General features: G+C 31.0%; 2 protein-coding genes across 2 annotated transcripts; both read right to left on the reverse strand.

The window, feature by feature from the left end:
• Nucleotides 1–446: 446 nt before the first annotated feature.
• Nucleotides 447–7,325, reverse strand: LOC123913378 (beta-galactosidase 10). Its single transcript, XM_045964095.1, has 19 exons — nucleotides 6,865–7,325; nucleotides 6,667–6,762; nucleotides 6,443–6,555; nucleotides 5,977–6,043; nucleotides 5,758–5,850; nucleotides 5,533–5,676; nucleotides 5,240–5,328; nucleotides 4,627–4,732; nucleotides 4,368–4,455; nucleotides 4,138–4,256; nucleotides 3,401–3,565; nucleotides 2,685–2,881; nucleotides 2,457–2,566; nucleotides 2,020–2,129; nucleotides 1,775–1,882; nucleotides 1,503–1,613; nucleotides 1,178–1,392; nucleotides 960–1,088; nucleotides 447–870 (listed from the first exon to the last, which is right to left on the reverse strand). The coding sequence occupies exons 1-18, from the start codon at nucleotides 7,024–7,026 to the stop codon at nucleotides 971–973; spliced, it is 2,211 nt and encodes a 736-aa protein (XP_045820051.1). The 5' UTR covers nucleotides 7,027–7,325; the 3' UTR covers nucleotides 447–870; nucleotides 960–970.
• A 6,044-nt stretch (nucleotides 7,326–13,369) lies between these two features.
• LOC123913379 (beta-galactosidase 6) lies at nucleotides 13,370–20,991 on the reverse strand. The gene is made up of 18 exons (XM_045964096.1): nucleotides 20,566–20,991; nucleotides 18,278–18,373; nucleotides 17,867–17,979; nucleotides 17,677–17,743; nucleotides 17,480–17,572; nucleotides 17,212–17,355; nucleotides 16,989–17,083; nucleotides 16,486–16,594; nucleotides 16,197–16,281; nucleotides 15,977–16,095; nucleotides 15,596–15,760; nucleotides 15,330–15,511; nucleotides 15,144–15,235; nucleotides 14,946–15,055; nucleotides 14,589–14,696; nucleotides 14,356–14,469; nucleotides 13,930–14,075; nucleotides 13,370–13,827 (listed from the first exon to the last, which is right to left on the reverse strand). The coding sequence occupies exons 1-18, from the start codon at nucleotides 20,737–20,739 to the stop codon at nucleotides 13,671–13,673; spliced, it is 2,169 nt and encodes a 722-aa protein (XP_045820052.1). The 5' UTR covers nucleotides 20,740–20,991; the 3' UTR covers nucleotides 13,370–13,670.
• Nucleotides 20,992–22,088: the final 1,097 nt, after the last annotated feature.

Genomic DNA, 22,088 nt, shown 5'->3' on the forward strand with positions numbered 1-22,088 from the left:
TGAAAATTTATTCATGTGATTAATTTTTATTAAATATTAAATATATAAATTACCCATAACTCTTAAAAAGATAATCCAAACAAAACTTTTAAGTTAGTAGTACCTATGAAGTGTCAAATAACCGATTATCCCAGGCTTGAAGCGTGGATAATGCATAGGCCCACCTACCATATGCTTAAATTCCACTTTTTAATTAGAAAGTGAGGGGAGCGGGGATCGAACTCTAGACCACTTAGTCATAGAGGCTTTGATACCATGTCAGATAACCGATTATCCCAAAAGCTTAAGCTGTTAGGATAGAGCCACATTAATGGTTTTATATTATTTCTAACATGAAGCTCATATACAGTGCAATACAATAAGGTGGGGTAAATCATCGTTTTGGCATTAAGAAATTTTCCTTCATGATCCCTCAAGTACATTCCTATTACTAATTTAATAGAAAATAGTTGGAATGATAACTCTTGTATGAAGATTCATGAATCAAAATGTTACCTCTAACTTGCAGTTTCAGGGCCTCCTGTGAAGAAAATACATTGATTCAAAATGGCTTACACACACAAAGTAAGACCCAAATAATTAAAGGGATATCGCATTTAAAACATATTACACCTATCATAAATTAAATCTCAGAGCTAGCCAATGATACAACTATATATTTATGCAAAATTTTAAAATAATAATCGGCTTCTTTGATGCAGCCAGGCTTGTATGCAATGCAATATTCCAATTAACTCTTCCAGAAATTATACTATTATTATCAGCTGCAGATAGCTTCCACTGCGAGTTTCGTTGATAAACGAAAACATAGTTGGTTTTGAAATTCTCTTCAGTTAATTTTATGACACATTCGTTTTTGTTTAGGCATGCCTGCAAAAACATCAAAACTGTAAAGATGGCGGAGAATGACAGTCAAATGTAGTCGATATGGCCTACATGCACATTATAGTTTCGTCAACCTGAAAAACTGCTATGTTGTAGATACTTTACGTCTCACAAACGTTATCTTTGTTGGATCACCACCTTTCTCCTCAAAGAAGACAAGAACATTTCCAGATGGCTTGAACCATGATCGTGGAACATGATACCTGATCCATTGGAAATACAATGTTTACATGAATGGAAAACAAAAACTCTACAGAAAGGAACAGAATCTATCATGACTGTATAGTTTTACCATTTCTGTGAAGGTTCTCCACAACCAGTGTCACATTTATCTGGATTGAATTTGCCTCTGTAGTCACATTCTTCAACACAGTCTTCCTTCTTGAATTCACTTATCCTGGGCCAATATCTTCCGATTCCTTCTCCGTTTAACCAGGCAAAACCTTTTCCCATATACAACATATCCAATCCAACTGGTTCATCTCCAGGTGGAGCATCCACAATGGCCTGAAAAGCCATGAAATTTAATATATACTTCAGCAACAGAAAAAAAAGTACTAAATGAAAAATGTTTCGATAATTTGCAGCAGTGGAGACAAAAACAAGAAACGAGTTACCTTGTACCATGTCAATGTCTGCCCTTTAGGTGGTTCTGAAGTAGATGTCCAGCTCACGCTATTCAACCCATTGCCCTGATATATCTTTAGATGTTCTCCTTGTACTCCAATCTGAGAAAGCGAAAACGAAGCGATAAAAGAATGAAGTTTGATAAAAAAAACATTGTTCACACTTTTATACTCTGATAGAGTGTCATAAAAAGATTCAGAATCAAAATGTAGTAGGAGGTGTAAATTTATATCCATTTTAAGATGATAATGCAAGAGAGTACCTTGTATGTCCACGCATTAGAAGACAAGTCTATCGTCTTGTTGTTGAGTCCCTTAATCTTTACACTTGTTACTCCTGCTCCTACGAAGTCATAAAATGGTCCAGCAGTCTAAACACAATAAAAAATATAATCAGAGTCTAAATCATTTACAGGGTATAAGAGAAATGGACAACTTTGTGAATTATTATTACAAGTGTTAATTCTTAGGAAAATCACATATTCTGATCCAAGACACGGTAACTCACCTGCAAGCCAACAGTCAAGCTCAATAAAGCAATTTCATTCTTCCCTGCCTTGAGAGAGATGGGGTTCTTAAAAGTGAATGCTGAATGTGAACCATTTCCATATGCAGTACCTAATAGATAAAAAGTCAAAATTATGGAAAAATAACTGGATAAAAAACTTATTTATAAGAGCTTGTGTCCATCGTATTTCACGACTAGAAAGTGCTGCAATTTCATTTTATTTCAGGAAGACAGTGAATGACTAAGTAATAAACTCTAAGAATAACATCGTATTTTTTTGACACTTGCAAAGGAAAGATAATAAAAAGACCAAAAAGGACATAGGATCTAGAGGCATAAGCCTAAGTTGATAATGATCAACAATCCTGATTTGATTACACAGCGATAATTGATTAACAAATAAAAAGCAAAGTGATTGCTATCTATTAGAGAATTACCTTGATATTTCTGATTCACAAAAGCATGGAGAGCATGGCCCTTGGATTCTATTAGAAGAACTGGTTTGCTTCCTTTCTTTAGGATCTCTTCGTTTTCATCAATGGATATGCTGTCATCAACAGAAAAGTGAACTTTAATTGACAGCATATCTACTTTGAACAGACACTTTTAAATCCTTTTAATTGTTGAATTAGTGTTCTTAACCATTTTGTATACTGAGGACAAACCTTGTTGTATGCCACAGGTAATCAGTGGTATCTTTGGTAGTATTGATGTGGTCGACAAAGCCATTTATGACAAAGTCAGGCTTCCCCCAGATCCCTGGGTTCTCCTTCCATACATCCCATTTAAAAGTTTTTTGACCTTTATCTGATTGCTGCAATTTCTCTGGAATCATTGCAATTTTGTTTGTTTGGGTAGTAACCTGTTGAATATTTGATGACTAAGTACAAAAGACTAGGAAAAGAAGTATATAAAACAGATAATTACAATCTTGTTTTTATACATTTATTTTATCCCTTTATTATAATTGTTTATAATTAGTTCCATAAAAGAAATTTAAATATGATTAGAGGGAGCAGAACATAGGAAACTAACATGATAGTTTCCATAGAAGAAAAAGGTGTCAGTATATTATAACGGGAATTTCAGCCATGTTTTCAGTTTCATTGAGTTGCCTCTAGCATAAATTGATATAATCTTATCTTATAAGGTACATACCAAACTCTATTCTTATTCATGTCCTGAAAATTTGCATTAGTTTTCAAGAAACTCATATCTAAGCTCCTATGTTTATATTCAAGAACACTGAAATTGTAAGTAATGCTGTAAATCTGACATGAGCCCTTGATGTCTGTCTTTGTGAATCCTTATACATGATACAGTTGCATTGTTATGGAAAGATGTCAGATGGAAAGCATGAATAAAAGCAAAGGTAACCTACCTTTGCGGTGTTGTACACTACATTCTTGCAATCAGGAAGAATGCTAACTGACCATGCTGGTATATGATATGATGCATTCCGAAATTCCACTGTCTTGTCATTTTTATCATCAACATTAGCAATGAAGGCAGCACACGCTCCAGATGAGTCGGTGTAGACATCAGCCTGCAATACAGTAATTACCACATCAGCCTCTGCAGAAATTGCCAATAAAAGCGACCACACCTTCTCACATGTTGAAAGTCTCATATTAGATGTGATGTGACCTGAAAATGCATTTATAAGTGTGGGGTGTCCCTCGCTTTATAAGTGGGAGGTGTCTCATATTGGACGTCATAAGGCCTGAAAAATGTTTATAATTGGGAGGTATCCCTCACCTTATAAACATTTTTTATGGTCATGCACATTCAAAGTGGACTCTCAACATCCCAGAAAATCTTTGTAGTAATTTTAACCATATTGTTGAGTAAAAAAGGGAGGAAAAACATTCATTTCTTCAAAAACAAAGAAGGGACATGATAATATGTTTTAAACTTAATTGTAAACAGTTAGTCAAAGGATTCCATCTGCAAGACAATGTCTATAGGATAGAGCAAGCAACAATTCAAAATCAAATAAAAATGTTCAAAAGAAATAAAGAAAAAAAAACAAACATATGAGGGAGGATTCAGAACTAAACAAAAGAAAATCTATTTGAACTAGCTATAAGAGTCAAATGTTTAAGGGAAAGAAAATACCTCCACAGAAGGACCAAGGGAGACATTAACCGATTTTCCATAAAGCAATACATGCTCACATAACTTGATAGCTTTGTGAAGGTCCTTAAGATGTCCCCATTTTGGAAGTCTAGGCAATCCTGTGGTTATATGATATATTTATTATTCATAAAACTTAAGCATTGATTGCAAGGACTTCCAAAAAATACAATAAAGAGACATGTGCATGAACTTCAGTTTAGATGACTTACCATACTCATCTACTGGGGCATCATAGTCATAACTTGTGGTAATGAATGGACCGCCTGCTGTACGGCCAAAATTTGTTCCTCCATGATACTAACACACAAGGATGATACAAAGAGGTCAACATAACAAAAATAAAACATAATATGGCATATCATTTAGGTAAATGTAGTTTTTGAATGGTAGTTCCTAACATGATTTTTTTTGACTATATGATAAAATGTATAATACCCTACAAAATCATAATTTAAAAAAAAATTGTACCATGTAGTAATTATGTACACTTCCACCTTTCTGGAAGAACCGAGCAACAGAAAAAGCAACATCTTCTGCTGGCCTGTGAGGATCTCTTCCCCCGAAAGTTTTAAACCTTTATATAGTAGAAAATCCAAGCAAAGAATAATATTAATGAGATACATTTCCTGTTGTAATATAAAAATGAAAAATCAAACCTCGCATCCTTTTCACTCCTATAGCCTGAGGTGGGAGGAAGAGGGGGAAATAAAAGTGTCGTCTCAATTTAGTCTCTATACAAACTGCAAAAGGCAAATTTCCTATAGTTCCATATATTTAAAATTTTCCAGATGCATTAGTATATCTCTAGCCTTTTGCAGAAGCAAAGAATTTAGAATCCATTAACTATTATTACAATGGTAAATAATTGCTAAAATAATTTTCTGCTTTGCTTATCAATGAAAGATGGGTGAAGAGTATTTCTGTATTAGGTCCAACAAATAGAGAACTAAAAGCAGACATTCACCATAAATACCCCCATGAGTCATGACAGATACATTACCACACGGTGAAATGCACATTTTGATGCAAAATATCAATAATGGACTACAAGGGGCAAAGGTTTGGATTGAATTCAACGTACCATCCAGGCCAGTTCTCAGTCCACATTTTGGGCCTATTTGGAGAAGTAGGCTTAAATTGATCACAGTAAAATGAGTTGCAAGTATCAATCTGCAAAAGAAAACCTTTGTCAAAAAATAAAATAAAAGTTAAGAATTTTGAAGCACGTGTAATGATTCAAGATAATGTATATTATGACTTATGATCCAAAATCCATAATTTTTAGCATCTTCTAACAAACACTATGTATCTAAGTTTAATTCACAATTGCAATGTGATAACTAAACACTTCAAAAAATGATAATCTTATCTTACCACAGGATCTGGAGCATCCCACTGTTGGCACATTATCCAAGGGACACTTGTATTTTGAGAAACAGCCATTTTTGCAGCCCATAAGGCATATTTCTTACCATCCTCTTTATAATAGTTTTCATAGTATCCATATTCATTTTCTATCTGCAAAATCGCGAAGATCCTGGATAAAGTCATCAGAAAAAGGAGCTGAAAACAAATTGACATGTTTAAGGTTATACTTGCCTGGGATAAGATTATAGGACCCCCTTGAGAAGCAAAAAGCTTCTCTTGCTTCATTAGGTTCACTATGTATGTTGTAAATTTCTCCATATGATACTGAGCACCAAGGAAGAGCCAACAAAGTTAGAGTGTTCATCACAGTTCAATTAGTCAAAAAAGGATATCAATTGAAGTAATTTGAACCTTAGCATGAGTTACAATTCAAAGTCCTACATTACATACCATAAAAGGCTGATTGTAAGTCCTGAATACAGTGCCTGGAATATAATGCAGCCATACTGGTACTCCACTGTAATATACAACTAACTATGGTTAACAATTACGAAAGAGTAATCAACTCTGTAGAAGTTGTTAACAACAGTTGTCCTGTTTGGATGACCAATTTATAGAAGAATCCGCTTATCTATAAGCTTACATAAGCTATTTTTATAGCATCAGATAAAATTAAATTAAAAATTGTTTGTATTTGCTGTCTTCATAAGTTATCTTGGAAAACTTAAAAAATTAAGTTGAAATAGCCTATGAAAAATGTCATAAGCTGTTTTTATAAGAATTGTGAAACAGTTTCACAAAATTATGTCAGTAAATAAGCTAAAATAAGTGAATCCAAACAGGCCCTTATGTTTGGTCATTATAGAGCTAGCCTAGGAAACAAAATGATAGCAAAAAGAAATATCGAGAAACACACCCAAAATTCCATTCTGCAGCAACAAATGGACCGATTCGGAGAATCAAATACATTCCAGCATCTTGAACAATCTTTGCAAACTTAACGAGATCGAAGCGTCCTCCAAAGTAATACTACAATTTAAAGTGAAATTATAAGATTCCATACATCATCATCATTATAAGCTAAGCTAACCTGCTGAAGAACTAAACAGTGCATTTAAATGAGTTAATGATGTTACTAACATTTCCTGGAGAAAGTTCATGGCCATTCCAGAAAACATAGGTTTCAATGACATCTACACCACCTTGTTTAGCTGTTTGAACAAGACCAGGCCACATCTATAGCATATATATACAAACAAGGTAATTATGAATTAGTAGATTTATGAATCACCGACAAAAAAAGTATAGTTGGTGTGGGAGTGAGTGAAATGAACTAACCGCAGGAACACTACGAGGGTAATGAATGGAAGCAGAGATAAGAAGCTTGCGTTGTCCATTAATGATGAGTGAGCGACCGTCGTAAGTGACGTTGCCGGCGGCATATACCAAAGTGAGGGAAGTTGAAACCAAAGACAGTAGTAGTAAACAGAAAATGTTCATTTTGAAGTGTGTGAATGTGAAGTTGTGTGTGTGTTTGGGGTTTTAATAGCAGTGTCAGTGTGGTGTTAGCATTTTGTTAATTTGTTTAGGTAAGTGATGATGAGAAACAGAGAGCACGTGTTAACGTGTTTCTGTAATTAATTGTTATTCGGCGTCATAGATAGATAGATTGGATATGTGCTTTGCTTTCTTGCTATTTTGGTCACTGACGGGAGAGAGATTACCGGTTCGGACAGGACAGACACAGATATTTCTATATTTTCAATTTTTTTCCTTATTTATCTTTCTTAATTTAATATGATTGACAGTAGTAATTCATAAATCCTTAAATATTAACGTGAGCGTAAATAACTGATTTCTTTATCATCTTTACTTTTCAATTTACATATTTTTATTTATCCATTTTCATATTTTATTTTTTATTTTTATTCTTAATCTACGACGGAGTTGTCGGAGACTCGGAGTGTAGTTGGAGTTGAGGGTGGTCATCAGATCTGATTGTTGGCATAACAATGGAGCGGCAAAGGTATGAAGTTGATAGCTATTAAATTTATCATCCCGTGACTTTGACACTCAAGTTAGAGAATTTGGATCCTTTCTACTCAAAAGGAGAAGTAATTGTTGATTTGAATGGCATATATAATTTGTGAAATAAATGCTACGAGATGAAGGCGGAGGCCAAAATTTGAGATGAAAATGACGGCAATGGAAAAAGTAAGGTTGTTAAAATCTCGTTTTAAATTATAAACTCCATGAATCGTGAATTTTACGTTTTTAGGTATGAATTTCGTATTAAATCGGAAGTCAAAACGAATTTACACGATCTAACTCCTTATAAAATTAGTGAAATCACTTAAAGATTTTTAGTCAATTCAAAAGTTCAATTTTATCATATTGGTAATAAATACAATAAATATCTAGAGAGACACTTAATTTTTTTAATAATTGTATATATTAAAAATTATAGGAGTAACAATTATTTACTCTTTTGATTATTTTTATAATATAGTATACTTTGTCTGCTCTTTTTTATAAGTGAAATTTCATGGTTAAATAACTGATTATCCGGTCTTATAGACCAAATACGTCAGTTATTCAATGATCCTAATAAAAGATTTTTTGCTTATAAAAGGGAATGGAGGAAAGAAAGGAGTAATATTAAGAGTTAGACAGATAATAGTTTTCAGTACTTATGTGTTCCCAACAATTTCTCCTATTTTTACGTAGCTATGTGAGGGGAAAAAAGGAAAGAAAAAAATACAAAAAGAATCTATATATATAATTCCTAGATAGTTGTCCAATTGTTTATCTAAACCCTAATCCACAAACCAATCAAAACCTTTCATTTAGCCACATCACTTACATCCATTTAATGTGTGGTACTAATTATAATTATAATTATAATTATAATTATAATTATTATTATTGTTTTGGGTTTTTATCCATTTTAATTTTTTTTAATTTTATTATTTTGTGTATTTTATTGTTTTTTGTTCAAAATAGTTAATGTTCAAAATTTGTCTATTCTTTGTGTATATAAGGAGTTGGTCGATTGTTAGGACTACTTCCTAATGTTAGTAAAAAAAAATTACTAATGGTTGGTATGCACCGCATGATTTTTATCATATTCGATTTTGAGTATGAGTTAAGTTGGTTTATCTTTGCTTCAATGAGTTTCAAATTAATATAAATGACAAATTCAATAATAAAATAGTTTATCCAACTCATAATCATGCCTTATTCAACGTCAATTGTTTTTCATGGTCAATTATATGTTGTCATTTCCAAAGTTATTTTAAAGAATGAGTTAAACATATTGCTAACCAATGTTAACGAAGAAAATACCAAAGTAACTTCAAATGTGATGTATAAATAAATAAGTTTTTTAAATGTATAAACACATATTTAACATCTATATCACATTTAGATAACTTTTATTGTTACTATTATTTTGATAATACCAATTATTTCAATTTTAAATTACTACTTATACAAATAATTTTTTGACGTTATAATATAAAATAGAGCATAAGACCCGTGCATCACACGGGTAAGCGTCTAGTAGATGAAAATAAGTGAGAAACAAAACAAATAAGTAATTATATTTTGATAAAATAATATTGCAAAATTTTATGCGATTATTTAAATACAAAATATAGATATTATTTGTTAGGAAAAATTCAAGAGAAGAAATGCAAGAATTAACACATGACAATATCTTAAATAATGATGTCACTTTAATCTCCTTCTATTGTGAAAATCATAGGGGTGGTGGATGTAAAGAAGGGTGAAGATTTCTTCTTGCGATTCTTCCCTTTAAATTTTCTTAAGAAAAAGTTTTACCCAATACAAAACCTTTTTTTTTAGATAGGCGTATGACCAGCTAGCAATTTTGACATTTTTGTTAGTTGAGCTAAGATTTGTGGACACTTAAATATAATCAGTAATTTGATAAATATAGATACATAAAAGATACATAATATAATAAGTGTTTCGTAAAAATAAAATAAAACAGGGGTTAAAATATACAATTATCATGTATTTTAATTATATATATAATATTCAATCTCACATGACATGCATGATTCAAAGAGTCATATTTAATATGAGAAAAAATGAGAGATGTTATTTTTTTTTACAAGATTTATTGATGGACATATAGTTGTTGCGTTATTTTTTGTTTTCACATAGTGTTATTTGTTATTGAAATGCATGACTATAGTCATATTTACATAATGAGAATGAGAGAAAATCAATTAAGTGTGTATTATATAATATTTAAAATTAATTTTTAATTTAAAATTAATAATATATTAATTTTGTCATATTTTCTTTAATTATTGTTCATAACACTTAAATTTCTAAATTAAAAAATAAAATTATTAATTTCAGATTACGTTCAAAATTAAATAAGTTAAAATATATATTATATATGTTTATTTTAATATGAGGTAAACTCTACGAATTTATGAGTTGAATCTACGTTTCGATTCCACTTAGTCAAAACGAGTTGACGTAAAAATTAAATTCTGACAACCTTAAAAAGAAGTGTAGCTACAAAAACCACTATGGCGCCTAAGTTGTATAAACTTGAGGTGGAAGCTAAGGTAGATTGAGATATGTTTTGTATGATGATAAAGAATGTGTTATAAAAGAGAGATTAAGAGAAAGGTAAACAACATTTCTTTCTTAAAGTTAGAGTATTTTAATCCGTGTTAGAGTTGTCTAATTGTGGGAGTTAACTTAGAAAGAAAAGTAAGGAAAAAAGGAGAGAATGAAATAGGATGTTGCATTTAATTAGTCCAAAATATTAATAGAAGATGTCACACGGTCTCTTTGATTTTGAGAATGTTAGAAGGATGAATCTTCACATTAAAAACTTTAAGAATCACACATTATACCAATGTTAGGAGCTACAAAAATGGTAGTAAAATTTCCACTAAGAGTAATATTATAAAGGGTCATGCTAAACAGTGCCCCTGGGGCACTAGTTAAGCATACTAAAAAAGGAAACAAATGATAAAGTTAATGATGAGAGAGAATAACTTTTCACATCATTAAAACATTGAATGCACAATTTACGAGATAAAACATTTATATTTGTATCCTTAACTAGTGCCCCGGGGGCACTGTTTAGCATTTTCCTATTAGAAATAATAGAATTGATAGCAGTTCTAAAATTTATTTTCTTATTCCGAATCCTACGACTATTCCTGCAAAACCAAATAATGTTAAAAATATTTATAATAACACTTTGGATGACAAGCTTGCACTTGTCAAACCAAGACTTATCCCAAGAGGTGAGGATACACTATACAAAGCTAGCGTTAATATGTATACCAATGATTGCTGCAACCAGCTCCAAAATTTGATTGGCAAAAAGACACAGGTGAAGAGATGTAAAGAAGATTCTAAAAATCACATTTGGATACAATAACACAACCTCTAAAACACAGGTTTTCATTGGTAGATAACTTGTTATGAAGAAGTCTTCAAACAATGATTGATTATCTTTGTGTCAAACCTGTTAAATATGTTTGGATCTCAACCAATGCTTCTTGTTGATGCATCATGAGTTTGAGAGTGGGTGTTAGATAATAAAATATTGGGTTAATGCTATTGGACCCATTAGGTTTATAGTCCACTAGGTTTTGCTATATAATAATCTCTTGTAACTCTATTTTATTAAGTAATGTTATTCTATTCTTATGGAACCCTAGTAGCCTCCCTTTGTTCATTCTCTATTTTGTTTGTGTGAATCTAACAAAACCATCTTGGTCCAATATCACAACGGACCATAAGACCTTTGAAACTTATAAGCCTCTTTAAAGTTATGAGAACCATCCACACTATGGTTTGATTCATTCTCTCTTATTGATTCTCTTGTTTGATTGGTCTTCTCCCTATCACTACAAGAAAACTCTTATTTACCGACGAAATTTATTGAGGGTTTAAGCCCTCTGTAAGTTACTGAGGGTTTAAGCCCTCACAAACTAGGAAAACCGTCACAAAGTACTCATACATTAGTAAAATAATAATAACTTTTATTTTGTGGCGGCTAAAGCCGCCAATAAATGTTTCTACATGAAATGTGACATTTTGTGGTGGCCTAAACCGCCAATAAATGTGCTGCGATTTTTATTTTTTATTTTTGATATAATTTACTGCACTTTTAAGTTTTAACCCACTAATTAATAACACATACAAGTCTTTTACTCTCCCTCATATCTCATCTACTTGCGTAAAAAAAAAATAATCTCACCTCCTCTCATCACTTCATTTTCGTTCTCTCTCCCTTAACAATCAACAAATAAACAAACCACCACCAACACCAACACAAAGCTCTTCTCATCTCTTCATTTCTTTTCTCAACAAACCACCACCACCCAACTGTTTTCGCTATTCTTCCTCTCTTTTTGCAAACCACCACCACCAACAACAAAAACAAATTTGTTAGCTATTCTTCCTCTTTCCGGTTTGTCCACACCACCACCATTTTCTAACTCATATATTTCTTTTCTACAAAACTCATCTCATTATTTTTCAGATCTATTAAGTTGAAGAACAGATCTATCATTTTTCACCTCGAGAAAACTTACCTCTTTCTTTTTCCGGTCACTGTGAGCACATGACAGTTGTTGGAAGAATTGGAACAGATCAGAAAATTCATGTTAATTATTAACGTTGAGGGGAAGTGAGTTTGAGGGGAAGTGTTAGATAATTGGACTTATGTTATTGGACTTTTAGGTTAGTAGTCCATTGGATATTATTATATATTGTCTTGTAAACGTTTGACAAGTGAAGCATTGTTCATTCTAATGAAACCCTAGTCTCTCTTTGTTTTCTCTTGTATTCCTCTTTGTTAACAAATTCAAACAAGCTTATCAGGAAATTTAACTTTAGAAATAATTATCTTATATTGTGCAAGTTACACAGATTTGAAATGTTTTACATAATAGAAATAAAATAGAATTTAATTTATATGCACGGTCAGTGTAAAATTATTTTACACATGCGTCCAATAATATACCAACACATCATGTATGGTATTTAAAAACACATAATGTGTCACATTCATTAAATGATGTGGCAACACATCATTGGATTCATGTGTAAAGAATCTTTACACTGACCGTGCACAACAATTAAACTCATAGAAATATGAATGTGTCATCGATCGTTAAGAATGAAATCTCTCACCTTAGCATTGAGGACAAGGCTAGAATCATTAAAAAGAGCAACATCTAATCAATTATCAAACTCAAAGTTATTAAAACTCTCATCACCAACAAGTCATTTATATATCCTTCACCTCTAAGTTAACAAAAAAGATTATTAAAGGTTATTTATAAAAAAAAATTGTCAGTAAACGGAGTGACACTTAAAAAATTAAAACTACACACATAAAAGTTTTCATATCCGAACTTGGGTAACTATGGAAAATGTCTAGCTTAATAATTTTGACATTATCGGTTGAACTATAACTTACATACCTATAAGATACATTGTTTTTTTTTTTTTGGATTAGAGAAATAGTAGAGAACCTTCATCCAGAAAATAGCATGGGGTCAGCCTGGTCAGGATAGTATGTGCATCATTAATTTATCATAGATCTAACAAATCTCTGTTGTTCAACTACCTGACCAATGTTTACCCAACTCATACTACACCCACGTTCATATGTTTTATTTAGAATCACAATTGATTCTATTAATAAATTTCATTTATATATATTACTAGTATCTGTGTAAAACTTTACACAATCATCCAGTTACATCTCACTATATAGACATTAGTGCATAAACATAATAAAATGGTTGTACTAAGATATGATTTGATTGAATATATATAAAATGTTCTACACATTTCATGCATAAAAAATTAATGTCCAAATTACTACTATTACATCCAATTAATTCCCAATTCCAATAATCAGAAGTGATCAAGAGAGGTCAAATGAGATTCTTTCTCCCAATAAATAACAATATCTTGTCAGGTAAGTAGATCCAAACAGTATTTGGATTACAAAGAATCAATCAATCCGGATCTGCATAGGTTTCAATAATCTTTTTTTTTTTCTGTTCTGTGTATGATTTAGTATATGTGATTTTATTTTATTTTTTACTAAAAGAATATATGTGATACTAGACAAAGGTGGGGAATGGCAATTTAGAAAAGTTATCTTGCAAATCTGTGACTGAGACAGTATTCAAGGAGATACCAAGAGGGTTCCCACCACCTTCCTCCAACAAAACCAAAATGTTTTCACTGTCTTTAAGGAAAGAACGAGGAACATGATACCTGCATCAACATAATACATAACTCATAAGCTGTGATTGTAGTTAAAATGTCATTGTCATAATATATAGTAACATTAATTGGTAGAAATAAATGGTAACTCACAATGATTGTGAAGGAATGCCTTTGGAGTTATGAAACAAAATCCAATATCGACCAATGCTTTGTCCATTTACCCATGCCTCACCTTTCCCCATTGAGCTAAGGTCCAATGCAACAGGGTCCTCTCCCTCAGGTGTGCCAAATGTAGCCTACCAATTCAAATAAGTACTATTATATTATGTAACAAAAAATTAAGAAAATATTAATAGTCTGTGAAACACAGACACAAAATACGAAACGGACATTGATAAGTCGACACCAGATACGACACTGACATGTCGACACCAATAATAATTTGAGAAAATGACTTAATTCTATGTAATAATAAGTGTCGGTGTCGGACACTGGGACATGCCTAATCTAAGGATTGTTCGTGCTTCGATGATAGTGCTATTAATATCACAACCATTGCTTCATGTGTTATTTTACCTTGTACCAAGTGAGAGTAGTTTCATCAATCAAGATATCCCCAAGTTGAGTCCATTTAATGTCACTACTATTTTGATCTTTATATACTTCTAATTGTTCTCCAAGTAATCCAACCTATAATGCACAAGATTGATGAAAAAGTTGATTCACATATAAGGGTGACAAATTAAAATTTAGATAACCAAAATTTGACTTGAAATTATATATAACATGATCAATAACAGCTAGATAACCTGATATCCCCATGTAGAATTGTTCAAATTAAGAGTCTCTTCTTCACTGCACTGAAGTTCCACATTATTTAAACCAGCAAATCTTCTTTCAAGAAATGCCCCTGAATCCTATTAACCAATACAAAAAATCTCATACTTAAATACTCCAAAGACATAAAGAAAAAAGAATATAATTTTACACTGTCAACCAATAACAACCATATTTTCTGCCACATTACCCCACTTTCTTAATATGATATGGTAAGTTGATAATTTTTTATTGGATGATCATGTAAAACTATTTTACACCGTCAGTGCATCTTCATTAAACTCAAGAAAAAAATGCACTATATCACTTGAAATCCTTAAAAATATTACCGGAAGTCCGACCATAACGCTGAGAATAGAAATGTTGTTTGTTCCATTTGTTAATGTAGTTGGGAGCTCTAATGTAAATGACTTCACATCATGATTTCCATGTAACCCTCCTACAAAATTTAATTAGAATAAAGTAAAAATGGACAACTTAAGATAACTTTTATAGAATCTTCAAACTTTGGATATGTATTTATGTACCAATGTATGTGTTGTTCACAAAAGCATGTGCAACATGAGCGGCAGATTGAACGCGAAGTACTGGATCATTGCAAGATAAATTATTTTCAAATCTGTTCATAAAATTAATCAACTCAATTATTAGTCCAGAATCATCACTATTTGATATATTTTATGTTAGAAGTTGAAACCAGATCATAAACTAACCTAAGAGTATACCAAAGGTAATCAGAAATGTCTTTAGTTGTATTCATTTGTTCAAGTAATGAATTTGATCTTAGTGAAGTGTCATCAAAATTTGGAATGATATCTTGAAACTGTTTCCAATCATCAACTGAACTGAAGTTTTGTCTTGAAGTTATTATCCTTCTGTTGCTAGTTGTATTTAACTGTATATAGTACATAAATATGAATTATATAATTAATTTGGTACACATATATAATTAATCATGAAAAAGTTATATATAACTTACATGTGCAGTATTGAAAGCAACATTTTGACAATCTGGTAATATGCTTATTGACTTGGGAAGCAATTCATATGAGCTATTTTGGAATTGGACAGTAACATTGCTCCTTTGATCATTATTTATAAGGAATGCAACACATTCTCCATTTTCTTCTTCGAAAACATAACCCTGATCAAAATTAAACAAAAAAACCGGCTTATAAGATTATTTTCAGAGTCATATCTTATCTGATACAGGTTTAGCCTGATCTCTACCAAACTGGTTTGTAAAGTGAGGGATGACGCCTACTTATATAAATACATTTTCAGGTCATCTCTCATTCAATCCGATATCGACTCTCGTGAAAATACATCTGTTGGAGAAAGAAAATTTGAGAGGACTCACCTCCTGAAGTTGACCTAAAGAAATGTTCCTTTGTACTCCTTGTAATAAAGTGGTGGAACAAGACTTGATTGTAGCATGCAATTCCTTGAGATGTCCCCACTTAGGTTGTCTGAACAAACCTAACAACAACATTTGCAAAATGAGGTATATGAAAATAACCAAGATGATACACTTGCCATTCAAAAAATTCAAAAAATAAAAAGTAATGTTAAACACTTACCATATTCATCAAGTGGTGCTTGATCATAATAAGCTGTTATAGTATAAGCAGAGCCTGTTCTACCAAAGTTTGTTCCACCATGATACTAAGTTGCAAACAATGTTAGTTAATTAGATGTGCATAATGTAAGATTGATATTGGTTAAGTTAAGATGGTTGAATATGATTTCTTAGGATGACACCAATGTCTAGTGGAAATCTTAACTAAATTATAGTATTGTTATGTTATGTTATGTTATGTTATGTCAAGGTCCATATCAAATGCAAAAAGAGTTTAAAAATAAGAATACCATATAGTAATTGACAAAGCTTCCATAATTTTTTGCAATAAAAAGTGTGACATGAAATGCTATGTCTTCAGCAGACCGTATATATGGTAACCCACCATATACTTGATAGCTTCAACCATAAAGAAAAGGCAAATGGTTAGTTTTGTTGAACATAAATTATTACTAAATTGTTTTTTTTTTTTGACAATATATTACTAAATTGTGTTAGAATTATATATATGTAGTGAAAATGTATGAAACAAGTTATATAATCAATTGTGAGTAATTTAATATAGCATCGACACTTCTGATTGAAGGTGTGTGTCTGGTGTCTGATATGTGTCATCATTGTCACATAAAATTATATTGAACTATGTCATTTTTTAAAATTATTATCAATATCGATGTGTCTAAATCGTATATATGGTGTCCCGTATTTGTTTGTATGTTCATATGTAATTAGTGGACTATGATTTCCTAGCAGAAAATGAATGAATATACTCCTATAGAATGGAGGAACTTACAAAGATGTCCAATTTTCTGTCCACATGGCAGGCTTATTAGGGGAGTTTGGTCCAGTAAAAGTTTCTCCACATCTCATACCGTTGCATGTATTTATCTGCATGGATACAAAATATGTGCATTAAGTTTAAATGTTTAATTTCTTGTTAAGAAAAAACTAAGATAATTAAAATCTATTTTTTTTTTTTAAAAAAAAAAAGAAGGATTGAGGTGAGTGGAACTAACCACAGGATCAGGAGCATCAGTTTGCTTGCACATAACCCAGGGTACACCAGTGTTAAGGCCCACTGCCATTTTTGCAGCCCATTCAACATATTGGGATCCTGCTGTGCCAAATGCCCTCTGGACGTTTTGATATTCATTCTCAATCTATATATTATTATTCCACACATCAATGTTGGAAGAAAAAAAAAATTGTCAAATTAATTAATCCCATAATAATTGGATGAACTTAATCACTTTAACATTAACATGATTATTATATATAATATACCTGTGATAATATAATTGGGCCTCCTTGTGAAGCATATAAACCCTCTTCTTTCATCATGTTAACAACTTTTGTCGTAAAATTTTGCATGTAGAACTAATTAAACATTTGAATGCACATAAATAATAAATTAAAGATTAATATAAGATAATTAAATAAATAAATAAGTATTGTCAAGAACATAAGATAAAATGTAGTACCTTGAATGGTTCATTGTCAGTTCGGTAGACAATGCCAGGGACATCATGTAGCCAAAATGGGAATCCCCTATAAGTAATAGAGATTCCAATTTTGGATTAGTAATAATTAATTGGGAATAATAAATTAAATAAAATTTAGTATTTAGTTGGTGTTTCATTAAGTTGATGGGGGGGGAAAAAGAAAGTATACCCGTAAGTCCATTCACTTTCGATGAAAGGTCCAATCCTTAGGCAAACATAGAGTCCTTGAGCTTGGATTTCCTTTATGAATCTCACTAAGTCGTATCTACCACTGAAATCATACTGTTTCGTATATCTATGTTATTATTATTACTTTTTCTTTTACAATAATACAGTATGTAGTATGTATTATTACTATATACACCGTAATTAAATACTTCAGATATGTATGTACATGTCAATAGTGAATAATTTGAGTTCCATAGACATGTTTTGACGGTGTAAAATATAATTTTTGTAATCCAATAAAAAATATCTCTACACTTTAGCAGAATACATGATTTTTATTGAATGTCAGTGTTACACCGTCAGTGTATTTATTTTCTCTATTGAATGTCAGTGTATTTTGAAACGTACGTACCTTGCCTTGTTGGGGTTCATGTAAATTCCAAAAGACATAAGTTTGTATAACATCCAATCCTCCTTGTTTTGCTTTCGCTATCAAATCTGGCCACATCTGCGTAACGTTTCAAATTTTACATAAATTAATATTCATTACCATTTTCTTGTCTTTTTCTTTCTTTTTCATATGTTTCCTTTCAAGCAATTTGATGCGTATGTGTAATTGTAAAGTCTATTTCATCACAAACAAACAAACAAACGTACTCATTCATACTTACTTTTCCTTATTACCAAATGTACATTCCCTCACACCTCAATCTATGAAATATATGGACATCAACATACACCGACACCAGACACATACAAACATCAACATATATATATATATATGTCTCTGTTAGCACCGAGACACATCTAATTTAATAAGTGTATGTGTTTTATAGGTCTAAATTGTAGATGCTAATTACTTGAATATTATTTATATTAATAAAACCCAAATTTACTAAATTAATATGATCTCGTGAGGCCAATGAAATTGTACTAGCTAGCCAAACCAAAAAGTTTGAAGAAGAACATTCTGTATCATACAATTATTTCATACCCGTGATACAATAGTAATTGTGTTGCAGCTGTAAACAGTTCAAAAAGGATTTGAATGCTAGCTACAAACAAGAGTACAAGACAGTTTGTTTAGTTGAACACAATGCCACTTTTTTAAGGCGGATTCTAGGGTGAGCAAGCTGGTCATATAGTGCACCGGTGAATCAGTTACTTTAACCATTAGATTAGAATGTCCACGTTAACTATCATGAAGATTTCATACCAAAGCAAAACTTGTCATATGTTTTAATGTTCACCTTTCTCTCTCTACGTTTCTCTCTCTTCACTATGAGTCCAAAAAATTCTGAGTTCATCCTTCATTATCAATTAACATTATCCAATTTGGGTGATTGATTACTCCCAAGTCCCAATATTTTCAACCAAAGTTTGATTGAAAAACAAAAAAGTACTAGAGCGGTTATGATCTATGAACAAAATCAAGCAAATTAGATCTAAAATTGAAATTGAACAAGATGAAATCTTAGTGTCAATCAAGTACATGAAAATAATTCTAATAACAATATTAAAGTTATATCGGAGCCGTGGCATGCATACTCCTTTTGTTTTTTAAATATCGAATTTTTCCAAAGTTGAAGAAGATTGTGAACAGTAATTTTTACAATGACACCAATTCATCCGGATCTGGGTTGTGGTTTCATGAAATTTTTATAAATAGAATTTCTTTAAGAACATATTTTTCTTCAAAAAGTGTGTATAATGAGGTGAATAAATATGGGTATCATTTTATTTACAAGAATTTTTTAATTTCCTCTCTTGAATTTTTCAATACCCAGAATTTTTTCACATTATTTTTTTCTTCAACCCTTTCCAAATTACTATGTTCTCTTGTCCTTTGTTTGCTTTTGATTTTAATTTTTGAAACACACTATTGATTCAACGTTTTTCTACAATGATTTGTTTGCTTGAAAAAGCTTGAGAGACATCAAAGGAAGGGAAGAGAGCTTATCAAAAAAAAAAAAAAAAAAAGAAGGGAAGAGAGTGTGAATAATGAAAAATTATCAAATACATACACTTTATTGTGTACCCTCATGAAAGAACGGTCCTGATTTATTATTTTAGTATGCACCAGTGAGCTATATGAAGCACTCACCCACCGTAGAATCCGCCCTTTTTTAAAGTAAAATAATAAATACTATACTATTAGTATATACTATTATGCATTATATTGGCAGAGAAACAAGGTTTGCCAGTTTTCTGCTTGTCCATTACACAAAATAAATTAAACTGAAGATTCATTTTGATCCGTCACAAATTTTTTACAGGTTAATTTAGGCCTAACATAAATAAAATTCAAATTATTCCCTAAAATTTTTATATTGGGGACAAGTTGATCTTTCATACATTATAACATAGACTAATTTGTCTCCAAAAATATTATGACTAATTTTTTTTTTTTGTTAGGGGCCGAATTTGTGAAGATTAAAATGGATCTTCACTCAATAAATTAATTAAAAACAATGTATTTAAAAAAATCATACAAAATTTAAAAATAAAAGGATTTTGGGACTATAGGGTGCCTGCCTGGTTACCTACCAGGAAACACAAAGAAAGTATGAGCATACTCATGAATTGTTCAAATACAATAATATGATGATGAATATAGCTAGGCACATTGTGGATTATATTTAACTATATTAATTATATATAGTAGTATATAGTTTTGATGATATATATGTATGTATATACCTGAGGGGTGCTGCGGGGGTAATGAATAGAACCAGAAAAGAGAATATTTCTTTGGCCATTAATGATAAGAGACCTTCCATCATATGTAACCTCTTCTGCATCATCACCTTTAACTCCAAAATCCATTGATATTACCAATAGCATAACCAAAGACATGTGCACCCATTTTTCCATCTCCAATAATTAGTTATATTCCTCTCTGACCCTAAGAATTAATTAAGCAATATGTCTATGTATATTTATGGGTTTGTAAATAAATTAAAGAAATAAAAAGAAAGTTATAGAGAGGGAAAGATGTGAAAGTCACAATTGAAGTGGGTGATGAGAATATTTGTGAAGGTGGAACTAGTTTTTCATTTCAAATGGAGTCTTATTACACTTGCCAACAACAGAACACAAGAGGAACAGTTGCAACAATTCTTTATCAAGAAACGCTAACTAATACTCAATAACTTATATATTTTGGTAACAAATAATATCAATAACTTAACTTGATACAAAAGATTAATATTAATCTTTAGGCTTAATTGCTGTTTTTGCCCCCCAAGTTTCACAATTATGTTATTTTGGCCCCAAGTTTTACAATTATGCGATTTTAACTCCCTAAGTTTGACAATTGTATGATTTTGACCCCCTAAGTTTTAATTGTGCGATTTTAGCCCCCAAGTTTACCCCTTTTTGCATTTGTTAGTCCCCCGTTGACTTTTTAACTAAAAATTGTTCATGTGGCATTTTAAAATTAAAAAAAAAATAGTTTTAAAATTGAAAAAATCTATTAATTTTTTTTTAATAAAAGGTTGAATAATTGTTGTTTGTTTTTTTGTAAAAAGCTTACCAAGTTTTAAAAATTAATTAAAAAATTAGTTCATAAAAAAAATAATTATTTTAAATCATTTTAAAAACTTTATAAACTTCTTTTTTTAAAAAAATAATCCTTCAACCTTTTATTAAAAAAAATTAGTAAATTTTTTTGAATTTTAAAACATTTTTAAATTTTAATTTGTTATAAAAATATATTTTATTTAAAAAAATTTACAAACTGTTTTTTTGAAAAATAATAATGATTAAACCTTTTAAAAATTAATACATTTTTTCTTTTTAAAACTTTTTTTTAAAAAAAAATGCCACATATGCAATTTTTAGTCAAAAAGTCAACGAGGGGCTAGCAAATGCAAAAGGGGATAAACTTAGGGGTCAACATCGCACAATAATCGCACAATTATCAAACTTAGGACGTTAAAATCGCACAATTGAAACTTGAAGGGCAAAAATCGCACAATTGTGAAACTTGGGGGTCAAAACTGTAATTAAGCCCAATCTTTATTTATAAGGTTACCGGACTCGATTATACATTTAAAAAAAAATCATAATAATAATCATATGTAATATAAAATTTAATCTTAAGAGATACACTTTAATATAATATAAAGATATAATATACGAGTATATTTTATTCTATTCTAATAATATTTATAATAATATATAGTATATATTATGATGTTTTCTCTCCCGACTCCAGTGAT

Source organism: Trifolium pratense, linkage group LG3, assembly GCF_020283565.1.
Source record: "Trifolium pratense cultivar HEN17-A07 linkage group LG3, ARS_RC_1.1, whole genome shotgun sequence".
NCBI lineage: Eukaryota > Viridiplantae > Streptophyta > Magnoliopsida > Fabales > Fabaceae > Trifolium > Trifolium pratense.

Coding starts and splice junctions, on each gene's coding strand:
- LOC123913378 (XM_045964095.1), bottom strand. CDS start 7,026: ATGAACATTTTCTGTTTACTACTACTGTCTTTGGTTTCAACTTCCCTC. Junction 2,882..3,400: donor TAGTGTACAACACCGCAAAG/GTAGGTTACCTT, acceptor AATATTCAACAG/GTTACTACCCAAACAAACAA. Junction 1,614..1,774: donor CTAATGCGTGGACATACAAG/GTACTCTCTTGC, acceptor TCGCTTTCTCAG/ATTGGAGTACAAGGAGAACA.
- LOC123913379 (XM_045964096.1), bottom strand. CDS start 20,739: ATGGAAAAATGGGTGCACATGTCTTTGGTTATGCTATTGGTAATATCA. Junction 17,980..18,277: donor ATGAACCCCAACAAGGCAAG/GTACGTACGTTT, acceptor TATACGAAACAG/TATGATTTCAGTGGTAGATA. Junction 17,356..17,479: donor GCCCAATTATATTATCACAG/GTATATTATATA, acceptor AATAATATATAG/ATTGAGAATGAATATCAAAA.